Below are 20870 nucleotides of genomic sequence, written 5' to 3'. Positions count from 1 at the left end.
TTTACTCCTGTGATTTCAAAGGTGACCTACTCCAGTCACATGATCCTTCATTCTAATATGCTGATTTGATGCTCAAAAAAAAAAACATTTTATTATTGTTATTATTATTATTATGTTAATACAATGAAGACTGAAAATTCAGCTTTGATCAAAGGAATAAACTGCATTTTAAAATGCATTCAAATAGAAAGCAGTTCTTTTAAATTGTCAAAATATTTCACATTACTGTTTTTGCTTTATTTTGGATCAAATAAATGCTGGTTTGGTGAGCAGAAAAGACTTTAAAAAAATAATAAAAATCTTACTGTTCAAAAACTTTTGACTGGTGGTGTATATTATATATTTTTTTAATTGTACATGTAATTATTCTTGTAAAGTAGTAAATATAAAAATACCCAATGAAACAATGGATGCCTTTTTCATTCATCTTTAAGTATGTGGAGGACCTGGACATGTTTCATATCAAGTTGCCTGAAGGTCAATGTCATGTTACTTATATAATGTATCAATGCAATCTTTATTCAGCCTAAGTATGTGTAGCCTACTGCATATGGGCAACTGTTGATTCTATCATTCAAATGTTAACACTTTATGGTGATTGGAATACGCTTTTAGAAAATTAAATGACAATTATACAATACTACCAACTTTTACAATAATTTTGCATACTTTTACAATACCGAAATCTAATTGTCCCCTTTAAATTAGATGCATTTCAATTTTGGGTAAGTCAAAATCGATCTTAATAAATGTGTATTTATCTCATTAAATTAACAAGGTAAGGTTTAAAAGTTTTAATTAACAATTAACCTACTTCAGTCAACACAGGCGTTTTAAGAGTGATGACGAAATCAGCTCCTTATATTAGACATATTAAATATATATTAGATTTAAGTTGTGCCATTTTCTTAAAAATCACGCTATGGTTGTTTTCAAGTAAGCAAAACGATGCTTTGAAAACATCTGTTTCGCTGGAAGGGTAAGGGGGTAGTAAAAGACAACAGTACAGAGACTTGACAAGGGATATTTTACAGGAAAATACTTAAACGGGAAGACAGCGGGAAAAGAGCTCAAATACGTGAGAACCCCAGAAAAAAAATGGGAGGGTTGACAGCTACTACACTTTTGAAACACATAGTTAAAAGTTCATGTGTGAATGGTTGTTAGCACTACCGGCTGTTACCACACCAGCAACTAGGTGTAGCGCAGCTTACCTTTGTACGGATTACTGTATACTGTTTCCTGGATTTATGATCTGCAACTCCTGAACCTATCCATTTGTGAACCACACATGAGACTCCAATGACTTGTAGCTTCGCAACTGTTCTGAAGTGTAGACGCTCATAAAACAAACAAGGTAGCTGAGGATATCTGTAATGCAATAGTGCGGCAGCAAGTCATCGTTGGTGCTCCACTCTTTGTTGGGAATTTCATATGGATCCAAACCGTTAATAGTGCCGATTTTGTGCACATACCGGTCCCTGGCATCCATATTTAGTGTATTCATTTAAATCCGACAATCTTTTCGCGATTTTAACATCTTTTCTCTTTTTCCCAACTGCTTCTTCTCCTTCGACTTGCTGTATGTTTACATTCACGAAGCCATCAACATGACCGCCACGTCCCAGAATACAACGCGCCGCCCAAGCTTCAACATAATTCCGGGTTTCCCGCTAAGGGGATGAGGAAATCACATGAGGTGACGTTTTAGATATGGGCGTGGCTTTAGTTTACGTACACTTGGATGTGGGCGGGATTGTGTAGGGGATGGGCATGATTTCTGACGTCACACTTGGATGTCCACTGCATGCTGCAGCGAGCCCTACTTGGCCTCAGCCAGTGCTTTAAGTGGCCCAAAAGAGGTGCCTGTACTCTATTATAGCATATATATACAGTACAGACCAAATGTTTGGACACACCTTCTCATTCAAAGAGTTTTCTTTATTTTCATGACTATGAAAATTGTAGAGTCACACTGAAGGCATCAAGGGCTATTTGACCAAGAAGGAGAGTGATGGGGTGCTGCGCCAGATGACCTGGCCTCCACAGTCACCGGACCTGAACCCAATCGAGATGGTTTAGGGGTGAGCTGGACCGCAGACAGAAGGCAAAAGGACCAACAAGTGCTAAGCATCTCTTGGGGAACTCCTTCAAGACTGTTGGAAGACCATTTCAGGTGACTACCTCTTGAAGCTCATCAAGAGAATGCCAAGAGTGTGCAAAGCAGTAATCAAAGCAAAAGGTGGCTACTTTAAAGAACCTAGAATATGACATATTTTCAGTTGTTTCACACTTTTTTGTTATGTATATAATTCCATTTATAATTCCACATGTGTTCATTCATAGTTTTGATGCCTTCAGTGTGAATCTACAATTTTCATAGTCATGAAAATAAAGAAAACTCTTTGAATGAGAAGGTGTGTCCAAACTTTTGGTCTGTACTAATATATATATATCATTCAGGCTTGGTGGGGTGTCAGCCAGCGAGTCATCTGATTCTGGCCGTGTTCTTTTAGTACTCAGTCTGAAGCCAGGAGAGCATATTAAGTGTTGTTCACTGTATTTGTATTTTTACCGAGCAGAGTGTGCGCGTTTCACACATAGAGATTGACAAACTTGGTGTACAGGTCTATCATTACTAGTACATCGGTTACCCTTGGTTGAAATGGGCAACTCTGTTATGTCTGTGGCCACTATTCGGAATGGACGTCAGGGAGAGATAGGAATGAGTGACACCTGCACAGGAGAACGCCTTGACTGGCAAGCCGTACTGTATATTGGGAGCAATGTCTGAAGAAATATAACACCAGTAAAAGGACATAGCTCTGTCCAACGTTTTGGCCAGACCATAATTAGGCACTGATGGGTGTCCATGGATGTGACCAAGTATTTCAGGAATCAGTGATGTAGGAATGACCACCTGCAAGGCATTATCACCAAACGGGGGGCATAAATGTCTGCATAAAACCCCATTGTGAATGATTAGGCCATTAAACTGTGTCCACTGTTTGGTGTTGGGAAGCATCACGTAGCCTCCATAAGGGTGGTCTATGTCCTGTTTCTACCTAAAGAAAACAACAACAAAAGGTGCATCTCAATTAATTATAATGTCATGGAAATGTTCATTTATTTGAGTAATTCAACTCAAATTGTGAAACTTGTATTAAATAAATTCAATGCACATAGACTGAAGTAGCCAACTGTAGCCAAATTCCTTGATACGTCTGTGTGTGGTGGCTCTTGATGCCTCGACCCCAGCCTCAGTCCATTCCTTGCGAAGTTCACTCAAATTCTTGAATCGATTTTGCTTGACAATCCTTGACAAGGCTGTGGTTCTCTCGTTCGTTGTACATCTTTTCTTCCACACTTTTTCCTTTCACTCATCTCTCTGTTAACATGCTTGGAAACATCACTCTGTGAACACCCAGCTTCTTTGGCAATGAATGTTTGAGGCTTACCTTCCTTGTGAAGGGTGTCAGTGATTGCCTTCTGGACAACTGCCAGATCAGCAGTCTTTCCCATGATTGTGTAGTCTAGTGAACCAAGCAGAGAGACCATTCTGAAGGCTCAGGAAACATTTTCAGGTGTCTTGAGTTGATTTGCTGATTGCCATGTCAAAATATTCTAATTTGGTAATTGGTGATTTTTTTTAAATGTGAGTTTTTGTTTGCCACGACATTATAATTTATTGAGATGCACCTGTAAATCTGAATCTGAATTTTATTTTTTCATCACACCCCAATCACTTTGAATTAGAACGAGATTTGATGTTGTGTTACTAGAAACAGCCAATGGCAAAATAAAATTTTTGTTCATTGGCAATGTTTGGGTGTGTGCTGAGACCGGTTTTGCTTGCAAAGGTATTGATGTGGTTTGAGTTGCTATCAAAATGATGGACACGTCACCCCGAAAGCTACAATCAGATTCCACAGGATTAGTCTCTGGCCGCCTAGACATGGTGTTTAGACATGATGAATGATATTTCAATTATAAAAGTCCAATTCTATGGGTCAACAAGTTCATCTACCTGTAGGGTCACGATCTAAAAGAAGTTTCTTATGACCAAAGAGAGGCTTGTGATCCGTATTTATAGTGAAAGGTTGACAAGCAAGATTGTGTCGGAAGTGGCTAACTGACTACACAATGGCATACAATTCTCGATTGAAAGTAGACCATTTTCTTTTCACATACTATTGAAAATCCAGCATTAAGTTGATCCTGAAAAGCACAGTTAGGCTTTCTTCTTTCGTGAGGGGGTTTGGCACCACAGTGTCTTTGTTTGCAGGCTGAACGCAACTCACACGTCTCGCGGAAATCCGGTAGAATTCAACCAATCCGATGAGGACTTTGACACTCCTGAAGCGTTTCCACTTCGGTGTGCCATATGCATCAGACGTTCAGCCAACAGTCCATGGGCGTGATGTCTGAGGCTGAGACTACAAAGCACATGACTTACATATGCAATGGCATGCTCTTTTCCTTCCACCTGTTGTGAAAGAACAGAGCCCACAGAATGAAGGGAAGCATCTGTGTAAAGGAGGAAAGGAGCTGAAAAACTTGGAAAAGCCATAATTGGTGATGTGTCAGTGCCTGTTTCAGTATACTGAAAACTTAATTTGCTTCTGCTGACCAAGAGAATGATACTCCGTTGTGTTTAAGATGCTACAAGGGTTCAGCCATGTGTGCAAAGTGTCTAATTAATTGATGATAATAGCAACACAGACCTAGAAAAGCCCTGACCTGTGTGGCTGATGTTGGGATTGGCCATGTCTTAACTATATCTATGTTAGATGGGTCTGGCTCAACACTGTAAACATGGTGGCCCAGAAAAGTAACAGGGCAGCATGCTACATGCCACTTGGATGGTTTAAGTTTTAGACCAGCTGTACGAAATCGCTGGAAAACTTCACATAAGCGCTGTAGGTTTTGTGGGAAATTGGCACTGTAGACAATAATCTCTTCTAAGTAGATCAAACAAACACTCCAGTGCAGACCCCAAGGCACAAGTTCCAAGCACTGGAAAATGGGCTGTTAATTAGAGATGCCCATTGGCATCATACAGAATTGATATAGCCCAGTACCTGTGGAGAAAGCAGTTTTTTTCTTTGTCATTCGGATTAAGTGGTATTTGCCAGTAACAAGCAGTCAAATCAATAGTGCTAAATACTCTGGCTCCAGAAAGCCTCATCATATGTATTGCCAATGACTGTGAAAAGCTGACCTAATGGGCAATGCAAGTCTGTTTGGAGTTCAGCTTTGGCTGATGCCAGTTCAGTGATGTGGGTTGCTGTCACTGTGTTAGCCGATGGTTGTTGATTCACCATCATAGGCATAACAGCTGAAGGGTTAGCAACACTGAAGGCCAACTGAGCATGCTCACATTAGTGGCCACTCTTAAAGCATTGTCCAAATTCACCGCGCCATGCATTTTCAACTGAAGCGATGGCTCTAAACTGGTCACAAATCTACGAAACATTTCGCAATTCCGTGCTGCTGCAAAACGTTGAGGAAACACTTCAGTCACTAAATTCGTGAGCTCAGCAGCATAGACTTCAAGAGGTTATTGTGTTTTATGGAGACGTACATTCAAAAATGTCTGAAATGTGGCAAAAAATTTTGAATGGCCAAATTGGCTTTAGTTACCTCACAATCAGCTTTCACTTCAGATGAGAGAGACTGCCAGTATGCAAATGCTGGACCAGTAAGCTTCACAGGGAGGAGTTTGGCCTAATACAGGAAAACAACATTAAGTGCAACTTCAAATCTCTGTATCAGTGAACTAAAAGGCTCTGTACAGACTTTAGAAAAAGGATAAAGAAGGTCAATTTTAAATGGCAGATGTGGAAAAATAGCAAGTGAAAAACCATTCAAAAACAGTATCAACATTTCTGCAAAAAAAAAATGTAAAAAAAATATAAAGTGGTGATATCCTCATCATTCAATACAAACAAACTACAAGTGTCCCAACAAACAAAAAAACAACCAATGCTGCCACCAGTGTAACACACATAGTGCGCTTCACAGTTCTAAAAGCGCGCTGACTCGAGGGTTCTTGGCTTTGTTGCAAGGAAGACAGGGAGCTCGGCAGATCATAACACTTGATTTATTAAACCTAAAGAGGTGAACCAATCTCTGAGAGAAATGCAGAGAAACACAGACGATTCCATCAGAGATGGTACATTCATCAGCAGGAACTACACTTCAACCGTATTTAACAATTAATTATGAAATTACATAAACATAAGTACTTACGTGGTCAAATTGCATTTAATATAAATTTAAACTATTATACAGTTTAATTATTTGCAACCAACATGCAATAAGCATCCAAAAACATTATATTCAGTTTATATTTAATATTCTTTTAAAGTATATTTCAGTACTCTTTTTAAAATTATGTAAAAGTTACCTTTTTTCCGGAAGGCGATGTTAGTTTATATTTTAGTGAAGTGCTCAAGAATTTGACCAGTTTGATAGCAAGCTTGACAGTCTGATTTGTTCTTTGGTCTTGTGTCAGATTTTATTTGAGTTTGTGTGTGGAGGAAATCTTTAATTCAAACTTTAAATGACTTAAACTTTACATTAAATTTAGGGCATACTTTTTTAAATTAAAAATTTTAAGTTTTAAGTTTTTAATTGTTTTATGTTTTAAATGTATTTGGTTACCGTTGCACAATAACCATCAGTCTTTGAAGAATTAGAAAATGTATTCTTGGACTGTTTTCTCAGAAATGTTCATGTCAGTCATACCTTAAGCATTCATAATGTATGTAGTGCTAAAGTTTAAACGATAATTAATGCAATTAAATGTATTTGAAACCTCTCAACTTAGAAGACAAAAACAAAACTAAACGAGTTTGACCTGTATGAACAACATAGTACCTGTTTATCTTTACATTAATGGAGTGCTGATGATAGTAAGTCATGCAAGTTTGGAATGACATACCATTGAAAAAAATAATTAATAATAACAATATTATTATTCTAAACCTCAGTACAATTTTATGCAGTAAACCCTGAGTATACCACTTTTGTATGTCTACAAAACAATAATATTAATAATAAAAATAATAATAAAACACTTTTGTGAGTGAGAAACTTTTTTTTTTATTGATCTACAACAATGTCAGTTTCCTACATTACAATATTGACACTAGCACTTGTGTGAGAGAAGAACAGTATATGTTTAATGCTTTTGTAACGTACTGTATTTCACATCTGTGTACAGAGTATTTTTAAAATCATTGTTCATTTAAAATCACTTAAGCACATATTTAGGAGACATACTATTAATGGCGTTATTTCTTGCAATGTTTTAACACAAAAAACTAAATATTTTTACACTACACTCCGCATTACACTTTGACTTTGTACTTAAGTTTTTCTTAAGTGGGTCAAAAAACACTATAAAGTTTAACTTAAACAATAATTCATTTTCAATTAATTCCATGTAACATGCAACTAAATGTCCCCAAAAAAATTACATTCAGTTTGTACTTAAGTACGTTATTTTAAAAGTATATTATTTAAATTATAAGTACTCTTTTTAAAATTATGCTAAAGTGTACTTATTTTTTCACAAGAGTGATGTTCATTTACACACTGTAGTGAAGTGTTCGAAACTTTGATCAGTTTAATATAGTGGGCTTACTTTAAAGTGACGACTGATTTGTTTTTTGTTTTTGTTTTGTTTTTTGGTCTTGTGTCAGATGTTAATTTTAAGAAAAAAATGAAATGACAATTAATGATTTTAAAAACACCTGTGATGTTTCCTATTAATTCCTACTAAATTTAATTCCCATCCAGTTTTCATTTAATGGGGTTTAGTTAAGATTTCAAGTCAAACAGTTTCCGTGAAACAGAAACTATTAGCCTGGTTTCTCAATAATGTTCCATCGTAATGTTGGTCATAGCTTAAGCATTCTTACTGTATGATTACTGTAGTCAGTCAAGATTGAGCAAACACAATTAAATTCAAATCTAATTTGTGAAAAAAACTAAACTAAAAACTCAACTAGTTTGACCTGTATGAACCCCTTTTGTTTTTCAGTGTACAGAACACAGAAGAATGTAAGTCACACAGGTTTGAGGTGACATTATCGTGTGAAAATGAGACAATGTTCATCTCTCACGCAACCCCCACCCCCACCTCTTCTGATGAGCTATAAAATGAGCACCGGAATGGACACCTTATCTCATTCACCTCCTGATCAAAGATGGATCTGCACATCTCACTTTTTCTTCTGTGTATTCTTTTCACTGCGGGTACAAAATACAAATAGGTTCTGTAATGTTACTGGGTACAAATTAGATGTTTTTTTGTTTAACAGCTGTCTTTTTAATTACTAAAGGACACTCTCTCAGCTGTTATGAATGCAGTCTTACGGGATCTTGTACCACAAGTCAGTGTTCCACTGGGTTTACCAACTGCTTGAGCGCAGCAGTTACTGGTAAGTTCATTATGATGGATTGAAAGGGACTATTAGAACTGACTGACAGAACTTTTTTTTTGGACAGAATTTATAATTGCACTCATAGAATGTTCTATAGATTACTGAAATCATTATGATAATACACATAAAACATTTTGAGAAATGAGAAAAAAAAATACTAGTTGTCTAACACCTTTGGACCTCGTTCTAATAAATATTAGAGATAATTTAATATTGCAAAGTTTGTCCTTTTGATACACTATTGGACATGCTTTCTGTTGGTATATTTATAAATAGATTTTCCATCAAAATATTGTTCAGTCGAGCTGCTCATTTCTGTATCACTTGTGTGTTTTCAGTCAACAGTACTACAGTGAAGCTTAAAAGTTGTGCTCCATCTGTCTGTCCAAGTGGATCCATCAACCTCGGCATTGGAAGAGGCTCTACTCTGTGTTGTAACACTGATCTCTGTAACAACCAAGATCCTCCAGGTATTGTACTCTACTGTAACAGAGCATTTTATTGAACATTTAAGAAGAAAAAAAGAAGGATGGAATTTTTTTTCTGTCAGGAATGTGACTTTAGCTGAAAACAAATGTTGCTTATACAGGCAGAGCAAATTGTTACTTCTTTTTTTTCTTTTTCTTTTTTTTTTTTTTGCGAAAGATCAGGAAGACAACATGTTTTATCTTTGGTCCAATGAGCACCTGTAATGTTGTGTGCACAGTAAGACCAGGACCATGTAAAGAAAGCAAATCTATTTTCCCTCCTGTAGATCCCAGCACTAACACTCCCAATGGAAAGTCATGTTACTATTGTGATGGGAATACCTGCTCAAACACAGTTGGTTGTTCAGGGACTGAAGACCGCTGCTTTAGTACAACAGGTGAGAATCTGGAAAACAAAGCTGCATCATTATCTTTAATTTTTTTATGTCTTAACATTTGGTACACATCATGTACCAAATGTTAAGATATAAAAAAGATAAAAGATAATGAAGTTCTGTCAGTGGCCAACTTGTCTCTGACTCTAACTGTTTTCTTCCAGTCCAGTCACAGGTTTTAAAAGGCTGTGTCTCTAAATCTCTTTGTGATGCCACACAACTGATTCCTGGTTCAGGAAGTATCTCATGTTGTGAGGGGAACCTGTGTAATGGTGCTCAGAGCGTCACTCAGAGTGTTATTCAGAGCGTCACTCATAGTACTAACGGTGCTGAGAGCATCACTCAGAGCTTCCTGTTCCTCTGCTGTTCTCTGCTCTCCTTCATCCTTCTGCACTGAATCCAGCAGATCTTCACATTCTGCAGCTGCAGCAAAGATACAGCATGATGTGCTTTACGAACATATACAAAATCTGATCATTTAAATATATATTTCAAATATATATATTTGTTTACACAATATTAACATAATGAAATGAATTACTTTAGATTCACTGAATGTTTACTTGTTAACTCATTCCTGTCAGAAACTGCAGAAGGATGTTCCACTAAATCCATCTGTGATAGCAAATGTCTGTTCCACAATAACACCTTTGCAGTTTTCTGTCAGGCCTACTTTGCTTTATTGGTAAATTATTTGTTTAAAGAGGACATTGGATGCCCAAGCTGGTGTGATTCTTTAGGGTCTTTTAGGGTCTGTCGGGAGAAAATGAAGACTCGCTTCATCATCTTCGGTGGTTGTGTCCAATCACTGCTAAGACACATTTTTATGCAAACACCATGTAAAAGTGAATTTTGCATCCGATGTCCCCTTTAATATGTATTTATACTCTTGAGGTGAAGAGGGAAAAGGTGATAAATCTGTAACTCAAGGCTACTTGAGCCTCATGTTATGATGGGTTGTTGGTACACAGTGTCTTCAGTCATCTTTCTCATTGTGCTCTACACAAATATATTTTCTTTGTTTAAAATAAAACTACTGATTTAATCAACTTACGCCTCAGACTACGTTCTGTATGTTCTACATTGCTAAATAAAAATCCAGTGATTCAAAATTAATAAGTAAGTTTTGTAATTCATGATGAAATTAATAATTTACTTATCTTTTTCTCCAATACAGTATGTATTTGCATGGTTGTATTTTGTATCAGTATTTATATAAATACGGTGTAAAGGTTGACTCTGCTGCTTTATTTTTAATATTTCACTTTCTTTTACACAAGTTATGTTGCTCTACCTATTAAAGAAAAAAAGAAATTTTACCAGGACAAACAATTATATATTTTAAGATTCATATCACATTTTCCTCAAGAGGATTTTTCACTCCCCATCCTTTGTTTTCTGTCATACTGACTATAGTAAAAACACACAGTGTCCCACAAGCTCTTGCTTTGAACTCTCATCTTCAGACATGTGCTTGTCATCTCTAATAGTATGCAAAAACTGTGGGAAACTGTATATTTCTTGAGTTACTGAGCGCATGTCAAAAGATTAATCCAATTTGAAGCTTGTGACATGTAAACGCACTGAGTTCAGAGTTCATAAAGTTAATGTAAAAACTGTATGATTTCATTCTGACTTTTAAGAACGTTCAAGAAGATTTTCAAAAACATAAAAATAACATCACATGTGCTTGCACTTCTGACTGTATGTCCAATCAAACATCTGCATATGAACCAGAATGCAGCAGCACAATTGATCTTCGGTGAGCCAAAGAGAGTGAAACCTGCATGCAAGTGACTTAAGTTAGGCTTAGGATGATAATATTAATGATAGTACTCCTCCTAAATGACTTTCATATTTGTACTTTGGTCTATTGTCACATTTAATTTGAGTTTGCAGGTGCATGTTAGAACAAAAGTTTGGATGACAAAACTCTCAATGTTTAAGTTTTATGTATTAAGATGCTCAGTGTTAGATCATGCTGTTGTTAATTTGTATCCTTGTCATTGTAGATGGAGTGGATGATTACAAATGGCTGTCCCCTAAAATACTGTCCTATTTAAGGATATAGGGGGAGATCTCGGACACAGCACTGCACTCTCGTGAATGGACTACATGCACGGTTACTTCCTGGTTTTAGATAAGCCAGCTCAGTTATTTCAAAATCAACTTTCAACTTTCAAACATCAGCTGTGTTATAAAGGGAGCACATTCACAATTTTTAAAGGGGTCATATGATGCGATTTAAAATTTTCCTTTCTCTTTGGAGTATTACAAGCTCTTGGTTCAAAAAGAAGATCTGTAAAGTTGTAGAGAGAGTCTCAAATCCAAAGAGATATTGTTTATAAAGATAAAGACTCGTCCACACCCCACTAAAACAGCTCGTTCTAACACGCCCCCACATCTCTACATCACTATCTGGGAATATTTGCATAACACCACCCAGATTGTTCACACAAAGAAAGAAGGTGTACCTTTTATTCTTGTTGTACAATTGTTTAGTTTTTTTTTGCCGCCACCATGTTGTATAAATGCTATGAAAGCGAAAATACTTTGTTTGGCCTTCCAAAAGAGGATAATATCCGTTTCGTCATGCCTGGAGCTGATCTGTGCTGCTGGCTGAGGGAATACATCAACTTTGCACTGTGGATCGCTGGATCGGCTTTCACCGTGGACGAAGTTGCAAGCCGCAAATTTTCACCATCTTTACTTACTCCTTCGTAGAATCCGCCGGCCGTGCTGTTCTCAAGCCGGTCTCCGCTCACTCTAGACACTTGTGTGACGCTGTTTCGTTGAGAAAGCCAAACTACTTCGCTTGGCCTTCCAAAAGAGGACATGACTAGAAATCTATAATTTTTTATACCTTAAACTTGCATAAACACAATTCATTACACCAAATACACAAAATAATGTTATTTTAAGCAACGTCATATGATCCCTTTAAAAAAAGTTTTAAAAAAAGTGGCCGAGACAGCTCAACACGCTGCAACTTAAGAAAACACATGCAAATTGAAAAAACATCAGCAAGTGAAGAAAACATCTTCATCAGTTTGACAACACAAGTGTTGCAAATCATCACAACACATGCATATAGCGAAATGCACTACAGATCCTCACAACACTTGCATACAACGAAACGCGCTGCAAATACTTCACAACACATGCATATAGCTATGGAAGGCCAAAAGGGTCAAATACACGTCAATTTTAACATGTTAAATACGTGTATTTCACGCGTAAACAACATGTATTTAATGCGCTAAATACGTATTGTTTACGCGTGAAAAATCATTTCACGTATTTCACGTGTTAAATATGTGTGGAATACGCATGAAATACATACAAGTTATAAATGAGTTTGAATGGGTCAATGTCATTGGCTGCTGAGGACTTGGGTCAAACCACTTCTGTGAGCTTAGGGGGTGTAGCATTTATAGACAGGTAACCACCATTTCACAAACTGTTCAAACTGATTTTTAACTCGTACTACACATGTATTTCAGGTGTATTTTGTATCATATTGTATATGTTATACACACTCTAAAAACGGCTGGGTTATTTTTTAACCCAAAATGCTGGGTTGAGTCTGTTGGGTCATTTTGTTGGGTTATTTTATTTCTTTTTAAACACTTTTGGATAGTTTCAGTTTACCAGGTGTTGGGTTAAACCTGCTGGGTTGCGTCGCTGGGTTGTTTCAGGTCAGCGCTAGGTTATTTAACGCGCCTTGAAGATGTTTAAATCGCTCCCCAACTGTCATTTTGGAAGAACAACGGGGCAAAGCCACGGCTTTCAACTGTTTTAAGGTAAGTTTATTTAATGTTTTCATTAATAATTATTTTAAATTGGCAGAATTATAACTTTTTTTTGCGGCAACAATACTGTTAAACGTCTACAGGCCAACATTATTTACGTTAAATGATGAACTGTTGAACGTACCTCAAACGGCCAACCTACGTTACGTGACTCGCATAATCGTGAGACGACAGATTAATAGTTTTATTAAGTTTCAGACAGTGACGGATGGCTGAAATATGCGAATACCTGTGAAAATAGAGGAAAAAGTCGTTTCTGACACTGAAAAGCGAATTTAACATTTAAGTGAGTCAAATGAGTTCAAAAAGTGAATACGACTTTCTGCTCTAATTTAAACGCCTGCAGTTGTCCATATCGACATGTAAATCATACAAATTACGTACAATATAGTCGGACTGCAGGTCTAAAAGAACCGACGATCCAGTTCAAATAAACCGGTTCAGTAATTCTCGAACAAATTTCCCGGAAAAGAATCGACGTCTCAGGGCATTTCAAAGTGCGCGCACGCACAGCGATTGACTTAGGACGCGTTAGTGAGGTGTTTTGATGCTTTTGTGGTTTATAAAGTCTTTTTACATACAAATTATAATTCAAAATGTGTTTTTTCCTGTCAGAAAAGCACATGGATACATTTGTGAGAGAATAACTCGTCGAGTGCAGTCTTATTGATGTGTCTAACGGTAAGTTTGTGTTTATTATACATTTTACATAATTGCTTGTCTGTTATAATCAACTAACGTTAACCCTTACGTAACTTAAACGCACATATATTTGTATTTCGTGCTATAGTTAAAGCTAACTTTGTGTTCAGAATGTAACTTACCTAATTTAGCAGCGTAAACATCATATTATACCAATTTTCCAGCTCGTGTTTTTGACTTGTCCTTATCACTTTGGTACATCTATAAGTGTTTATATATGGACTGTTTTAAAGCTGCGGAGTAACCCCGTACCTGCGTGACTTGTCATAGAAATGTCTGTGTGCGCGCATGCAGTGTGATCTCCCTTATCTGTGCCAGTGACTGTGTGTGTTTGATATAGCCAGCATATTAACATAAAACTGTGATTTATAATAACTGGAACTGGACAGTTTGAAAGCACACCTTTCAGCCAATCACTATATCATATTCTGTTTATATATAACAAATTTTTTTTTTCCCCTTATTTTAAAGGTTGGAACAAACATGGAATTCCTTAACCCAGCAGAGTCCACAAAACCCCATCCAATTGTCATGGCGATTTAAAAATGCCAGCAGATCTCTCAGACATTGATCATAATCAATGGACAGGTAAGGATATTCTGGACTATTTTCCAAATAAATTGCAAATTGTATATTTAATTGCATTTTTCCACATGTGGACGCATACATTGTGACATAGTCCAAACGCAATTGAAAAGCATTTGAATTACAGATGCTTTACACAGAAAGCTGTCAATTTGTGTCAAGCGTGGGACTATACTATGGGGCATGTTTTTATTGGGATATATTCTGTAGTTTTACCCCTAATCTCTCACTGTATGCACTCTGATGCTCGTCAGCAAAACAACATTGCAGTTCTACTCTTATTTACCTATTTGCATCTTACCCTATATTTTATTCCTCAGGTGAAAAGCATTTGGTTAATGGTGAATATTGACCAATAGTACCATGTGGCTCTAACTGTTAGCAGGGGATAGTAGTTGCATTTGGGGTAAAAATGACAGAATTATTTATTGTGTGAGGTGCCAAGAATATAGGGAGATCCGGGTTGCACTGTCTGTTCTTTAACACGCATCTCTCGGAGCGGCAGCTGCCTTTAGTAGTGCCTTAACCTCCATTGTTCAAAGCATTTGGCTCCATAGTATGGTACCACCTCTAGCAAAAATTGACAGTTTTCCATGTGAGGCTAAAGTAAATTGCTAAAGTAATTGCGATTCCCTTTGAGTTTTGGCAGGTAACGTGCAACACAGTGAAAAAACAGACATAACAGGTAATTAGTAACACCTCATGTACTTATTCTTATGTTGCATCTATGCTAACATTAGTCTGTTTCTCTCTTGTTCCGAGGTCACCGTAGCCACCAGATCCAGTCTGTATCCAGATCAGAGGGTCACTGCAGTCACCCGGATCCAGTACTTATCCAGACCAGATGGTGGATCAGCACCTAGAAAGGACCTCTACATCCCTGAACGACAGCGGAGACCAGGACAACTAGATCCCCAGATACAGATCCCCTGTAAAGACCTTGTCTCAGACGACCACCAGGACAAGACCACAGGAAACAGATGATTCTTCTGCACAATCTGACTTTGCTGCAGTCTGGAATTTAACTACTGGTTTCGTCTGGTCAGAGGAGAACTGACCCCAACTGAGCCTGGTTTCTCCCAAGGTTTTTTTCTCCATTCTGTCACCGATGGAGTTTCGGTTCTTTGGTTTTCCTTAGTTTGGGACAATTAATATCAAGCCATATCATCGACTTGATCGCACAGAGGGACGATACATCACTGAATCAATGATGAACTGACTTTAACTGAAAACTGAGTGTTTACTGTTGTCTCTTTGCATTATTACACACTATTTTCCTATTTAATACTGTAAAGCTGCTATGATGCAGTATTTGATCAATATGAGAGGCTTATTACTCATAATAAATGGAAAATACAGCTGCAAACGGACTTTGCTTTTCCATTTGAAATTTGGCAGTCACTGTGCATTCATGAAAACTGAAAAGGTAATTTTTGTTCGTTGTTTCTGAAAGTGTTTTTGTTCAAGATTTGCAATTGTGTTTGGATTTTGTCACAATTTGTCACATGTGGAAAACGCAATTGAAAACATAATTTGCAATTCCTTTTGAAAATTGTCCTTCCATTGACAGGCTCTAAAGCAGAGTACACTGCTCTCAGGTGATCTTTGAGTAGATCTTTGAATTTTCATTTTTGGGTGAACTATATATGTTGAACTACCCTAAGCAGTGCACATCTACCTACATAGGAGTCTTTCTATACTTGATATAAATTTAAGGACATCTTTAAATTGTTTTACATTTAAATTTAAAGAATGTTAATTGTCAATGTCATTTCACTGTGTATTTAAATAGCTAAACATGTCAAAATGTAATAGTTAAACAGCTAGACACAGGTCATTTAGAAATAATTTTCTTATTTATTGCAACTGTAATTCTGAGATTTTTATTTTATTAATTTTTTTTGCATTTGCTGGAAACAAAAAAAGGGAAAATTCCATGTTGTTTGTCATTGGTACACATCAGATGGCATTAAAAATATTTTTTAACAGTCTAAATAACCTGTATTCTTCATTATTTATTAATCCATGATTGCTTTGTTAAGCAAAAGTGAAATTATGAGAATAACCCAGCAAGAATAACCCAGAATCATAAAAATGCAAACCCACAAATGGTAAAAATGACTCTAACTTGGGTTTTCTAAATAACCCAGCATGCTGGGTTAAAATATGTAAACCAGCATGCTGGGTTACTTTAACCCAGCATGTGTTCTGTCCAATATTTACCCAGTGCTGGGTTGCCAATTGGGTTATTTTTAACCCAGCCATTTTTAGAGTGCATATGAGTTTATGAGGACATATAGTGGTCATCTGATATAATGGCATCCAGAGTCACGTGTGTATTTTTGGTTACTGAAAGTAGTTAAATAAAGTTAGGTGATGGCGCAGCAGCTCGTGTTCGTCTGTCAGTCTTTTGAGAGTGAGGAGTCACGTGTCGATTTGGGTTGATTTGGGAGGGGTCTGAGCCGATCGGCCATGATGGTAGGACACGCTATCGGTTGCCAGGGGCAACGCCTTCAGAACTTCACAGAGGCGCGACTAAACATTTCAGAGCTCTTAAATTTTTGCGCATTTATTATGTCAGTGGAACAGAGACGGATCTACGAATACGAGAAGGAAATGAAGAAAGTAAAGCAATGCAAAAAGATAAAGCGAAAGAAAGGGGACATTACAGGAACAAGCTCACACCAAACGCAAAACAGTGGTATTTGGAGAAGCTCTCAGGCATCCAAAACACTGACCCCTTTGAGTTCCCTGCAGCGACACAGAAACCTGGACCATTTACCTCAATGAACACATACGGACATTGTGAATTATATTTTTCAAATGTTGACACACTTTGATACTGTTATTTACTGTTACTGCTGCTGTGTGTAATGTTCATTTGTTTACGCTAGCCATATTATTGTTTATATTACAAATGTTATATTGTATTCTGTTTTCTCTGTTCATTATAGACCACACACACCCACACGCCCATATGCACCTCTTATGGGCAAGTACCTGTAACAATTCAAGCATTCAAGAATATTTCAAATAAAATCCTTCAACTGGGGCCTGCTCTCTTTACTCCCATTACCATTTCTACATGTACATTCTACAACAAACTCTTGAGCATCCCTTACGCTCGTGTAACGTAAGACTTTGTGACTTCCTGCACTTGCTATACTTTATACTTCAGTACAGTAAAATGTGTTGCAATAGTAATTTTATAATAAATCCAAAAGCAAGACATAAAAAAAAAAAAAAGAAAAAAAGAAAAAAACCTTGTCACAAAACTGCTACTCATTTTCCAGGAAGAATTTACAAATTCAAACAAAATTTTCTAAAATTCTGATATTTCATTTGTTTCTTTGGAAATGAATGTTACTCTTGTGATGGACAGAGCTGCTCAAACACATTTTTTTTTTTTAGTATTTTTTTTTACGTTTTCTCTCTTATGTTTAAACATTTAATACATATCATATAAATCAGTAAAGCTTAGACTCAACCTGTTTTCTTTCTTCTCATCAGGGACTTTCAAAAGCCAGTCAGCGGTTGTAAAAATCTGTGTTTCTAAATCTATTTGTGATGCTGCAACATCAGTAGAGATGTTCTCGTGTTGTTCAGGGATCTTGTGTAACGGTGCAGAGTTTCCTGTTCCTCTGCTGTTCTCTGCTCTCCTTCATCCTGCTGCAGTGAAGAGCAAGAGGTATTAAGTGTAACTGTAATACATAATTCTTTGGGTAATGATCCAGATTCTACGATTCGATTCTGATTCACAAGCTCTTCATGTCTTTTGCTTTTCTAGGTCCTTGAGAGTTTTGTTATAGCCTAAGTGGGCATTAATCAACTATTTAGTTTCTAAGTTCTTTATTTCAACTAAAATGTTGCAAAAATATTTTTTAAGGTCGGTTGAATAAAATGTAAATTTTAGCAACGTTTATCAACGTTTAGTAACATTTATCAGCAGGTGGCAGCAGATTATCTTTTTGACCATTACATTTGCTTACAACAAGCACCTACTGGAGACTGTGCTCATGAAAAAATATTTAAGGGTTTAGTTTTAATTTGTTGTTGTTGTTGTTGTTGTTGTTGTATCAATAATCTATTAATTGCTTTTGTATGTTAACTCACCTGTGTCATACTGCAGAACTATAGAAAGGTCATCAGACAGAATAATGTGACTATCAAGTGATTTAGTGATTTATCACTAAAATGGAAACTGCAAAAAAAGAAAAAGAAAAACTGAAGAAAATCGCAATTGCTTCACAATTATAAACCAGGATAACTTTAAACCTAAGCTCCGCTGATGATTGACTGCTTATTTAGTTAATTATTGTGATCTACAGAAGTAAAATAAGTCATGCAGATGAGCTTCACAGTTCTTACAGAGCACTGGCTCATGGGTTGTTGGCTTTGTTTCAAGGAAGACACTGACAGGGAGCTCAGCAGATCATAACACTTGATTTATTAAACATAAAGAGGTGAACATCATGAATTAACCACATCCGATTACAAAGTGTGTGTCATCTCTCTCTCTCTACCTCTCACAACTGCACATAGACCATTCTTTATACCTCTAGATCTTATTTAAAGATATAGAACATTAATTTTAACCTTGAATTTCACTCCCTACATAATACTCCCATACCCAACAAGGAATGTCCTCATTTCTAATACAACCCCTATAATTCTATGGCACAAAACAAAATGTAGACACAACATTCAAAATAATATATTACCCAAAAACTGTATCAAGAGGGGCAAAACTTACTAAAACATGTCTAACAATAATACAACATAGATCACATAGGCCCATAAGAAGGGTGCTATTTGTGAAAAAAAAACAGAGGGGGGGATGTTTTGAAACATTTTAATTCATAAAAATAAATCATGAGAACATGAACTTCATCACTGCATTTGCAGGAATTGTAAAATCTTTTTTCTTATTAACTCATGAAGCAGCCTAACGCAGTATTTTTACTCTAATAGCTTATCATTCCCCACACATATGACCTCTGATCATGCACAATGAAAAAACACACAAGAATTAAATCCCCCTCCCAGTAACATGGATAGTGCCACTCAGCTAGACATGTCAAAACACTTTTATGAATGATAAAACTAAATGGCACAACGTAGTGTCAACTTAAACATAAATAGGCTATAGTGTAGGCCTATGCATTATACTAGGAAAGAGTCTGCCATGATGTGCTCGTCTTCATCAGATGGCCAATTTGATGGATTTAGAGCAGCTGCATCAGAAATAATTCTGTTGTCATCCAGCCTGTCCTCAATGTTGTCGGCCAGGGAAACAAACAGTCTTTCACGAAAGACCTATGCCTTCCGATGATCACTGTCACTTGGCTGAGACACATTCACTCCCTTGAAAGAGTGGAAACTTTCAAATTCCTCCTTCAGGCCTCTTGCGTTCACACCATCTTCTTGCCACATAGACCTCAGTGTTCTCAGTGCAACATCCACCTCAGCACTGGCACTGACAGCTGTGGCAACTCTCCTCTGCAGAAACAGGAACAAGGCTTGCAGGGTTTCCAGTGCACCTTTTACAAACGCCATCTCCACCAAAAAAAGCCACTGTGTCATTTTACCATGAATGCCCCAATTCTGCGAGTGTGCATGCCCAGATCGGAAGCTGCAGACTCAAACTCTCTCTTATATGTTTTGGGCTTTAAGAGAAAAATGAATACAGAGAGTCAATGAACATCTGAAAATGGCTCGCTCTGTTATGTGTTTCACAGCATCATGGACCGCAAGTTCCATCTGAATGATGGTTAGGTTAGGGTTGATCTTGTCACGTAGGAGTGTGGTTGCTCCCCTGTATCGGCCCATCATAGCAGCACCCCCATCTGTTGCAAAGCCAGTAAGCCCGGTGCGCAACATGTCTTCAGAGATGCCCCGTGTATAAAGGCTTTGGAGCAGGATGTCACAGATGGCCGATCCAGTGCACGACTGCAGCTCAACAAGTTGAAGGAAGAAGTTGCAGACCTCACCTTCATAGGGAATCCTAATGTAGATGATTATGCATTTTTTGTTGAACACTGTTGTGCTCTCATAAATGAGAATACTGAACTTATCAGTTGATTTTTTGATACTGAACTTATCAGATGAGCTCTGCGCGAAGTCCACTAGCTGAGTTATCATTTTTTCTCCAATAAACATGAGCATATTACGACAAGCCTTGTCAGAATGCAGCATACATCCCAGGTTTACACCATTCAGTTGTAGTGAGAGGAAGTTCGGATAATTTTACCGACTCTGACTTTTGAGTCTTGTTCAGTAAAATGAACTAATCTTTTTTCGAGTCATTTCGTTCATTTTGTTAATTTTAGCTAAATGTAACTAAAATGTTACCTGTTACTTCCCCAACACATCTAGTACTTACGCAAACGTTGATCACACTACAAACAATACAAAACTAAAATGCTATCAGATACAAAGAAGATTAATTCAATGTTT

General features: G+C 37.0%; 1 protein-coding gene across 1 annotated transcript; it reads left to right on the top strand.

The window, feature by feature from the left end:
* The first annotated feature begins 8002 nt into the window (after positions 1 to 8002).
* Positions 8003 to 10364, top strand: LOC113063774 (urokinase plasminogen activator surface receptor-like). Its single transcript, XM_026234093.1, has 5 exons — positions 8003 to 8265; positions 8352 to 8450; positions 8792 to 8923; positions 9208 to 9318; positions 9480 to 10364. Exons 1-5 carry the CDS (start codon positions 8217 to 8219, stop codon positions 9710 to 9712), a joined length of 624 nt encoding a protein of 207 aa, XP_026089878.1. The 5' UTR covers positions 8003 to 8216; the 3' UTR covers positions 9713 to 10364.
* The last annotated feature ends 10506 nt before the right edge of the window (positions 10365 to 20870 follow it).

This window comes from Carassius auratus, chromosome 46, assembly GCF_003368295.1.
Source record: "Carassius auratus strain Wakin chromosome 46, ASM336829v1, whole genome shotgun sequence".
NCBI lineage: Eukaryota > Metazoa > Chordata > Actinopteri > Cypriniformes > Cyprinidae > Carassius > Carassius auratus.
Note: the sequence above shows the minus strand (reverse complement) of the source record. Positions and strands in the feature narration are given on the sequence as shown.

Coding starts and splice junctions, on each gene's coding strand:
- LOC113063774 (XM_026234093.1), top strand. CDS start 8,217: ATGGATCTGCACATCTCACTTTTTCTTCTGTGTATTCTTTTCACTGCG. Junction 8,451..8,791: donor CTTGAGCGCAGCAGTTACTG/GTAAGTTCATTA, acceptor GTGTGTTTTCAG/TCAACAGTACTACAGTGAAG. Junction 9,319..9,479: donor CCGCTGCTTTAGTACAACAG/GTGAGAATCTGG, acceptor GTTTTCTTCCAG/TCCAGTCACAGGTTTTAAAA.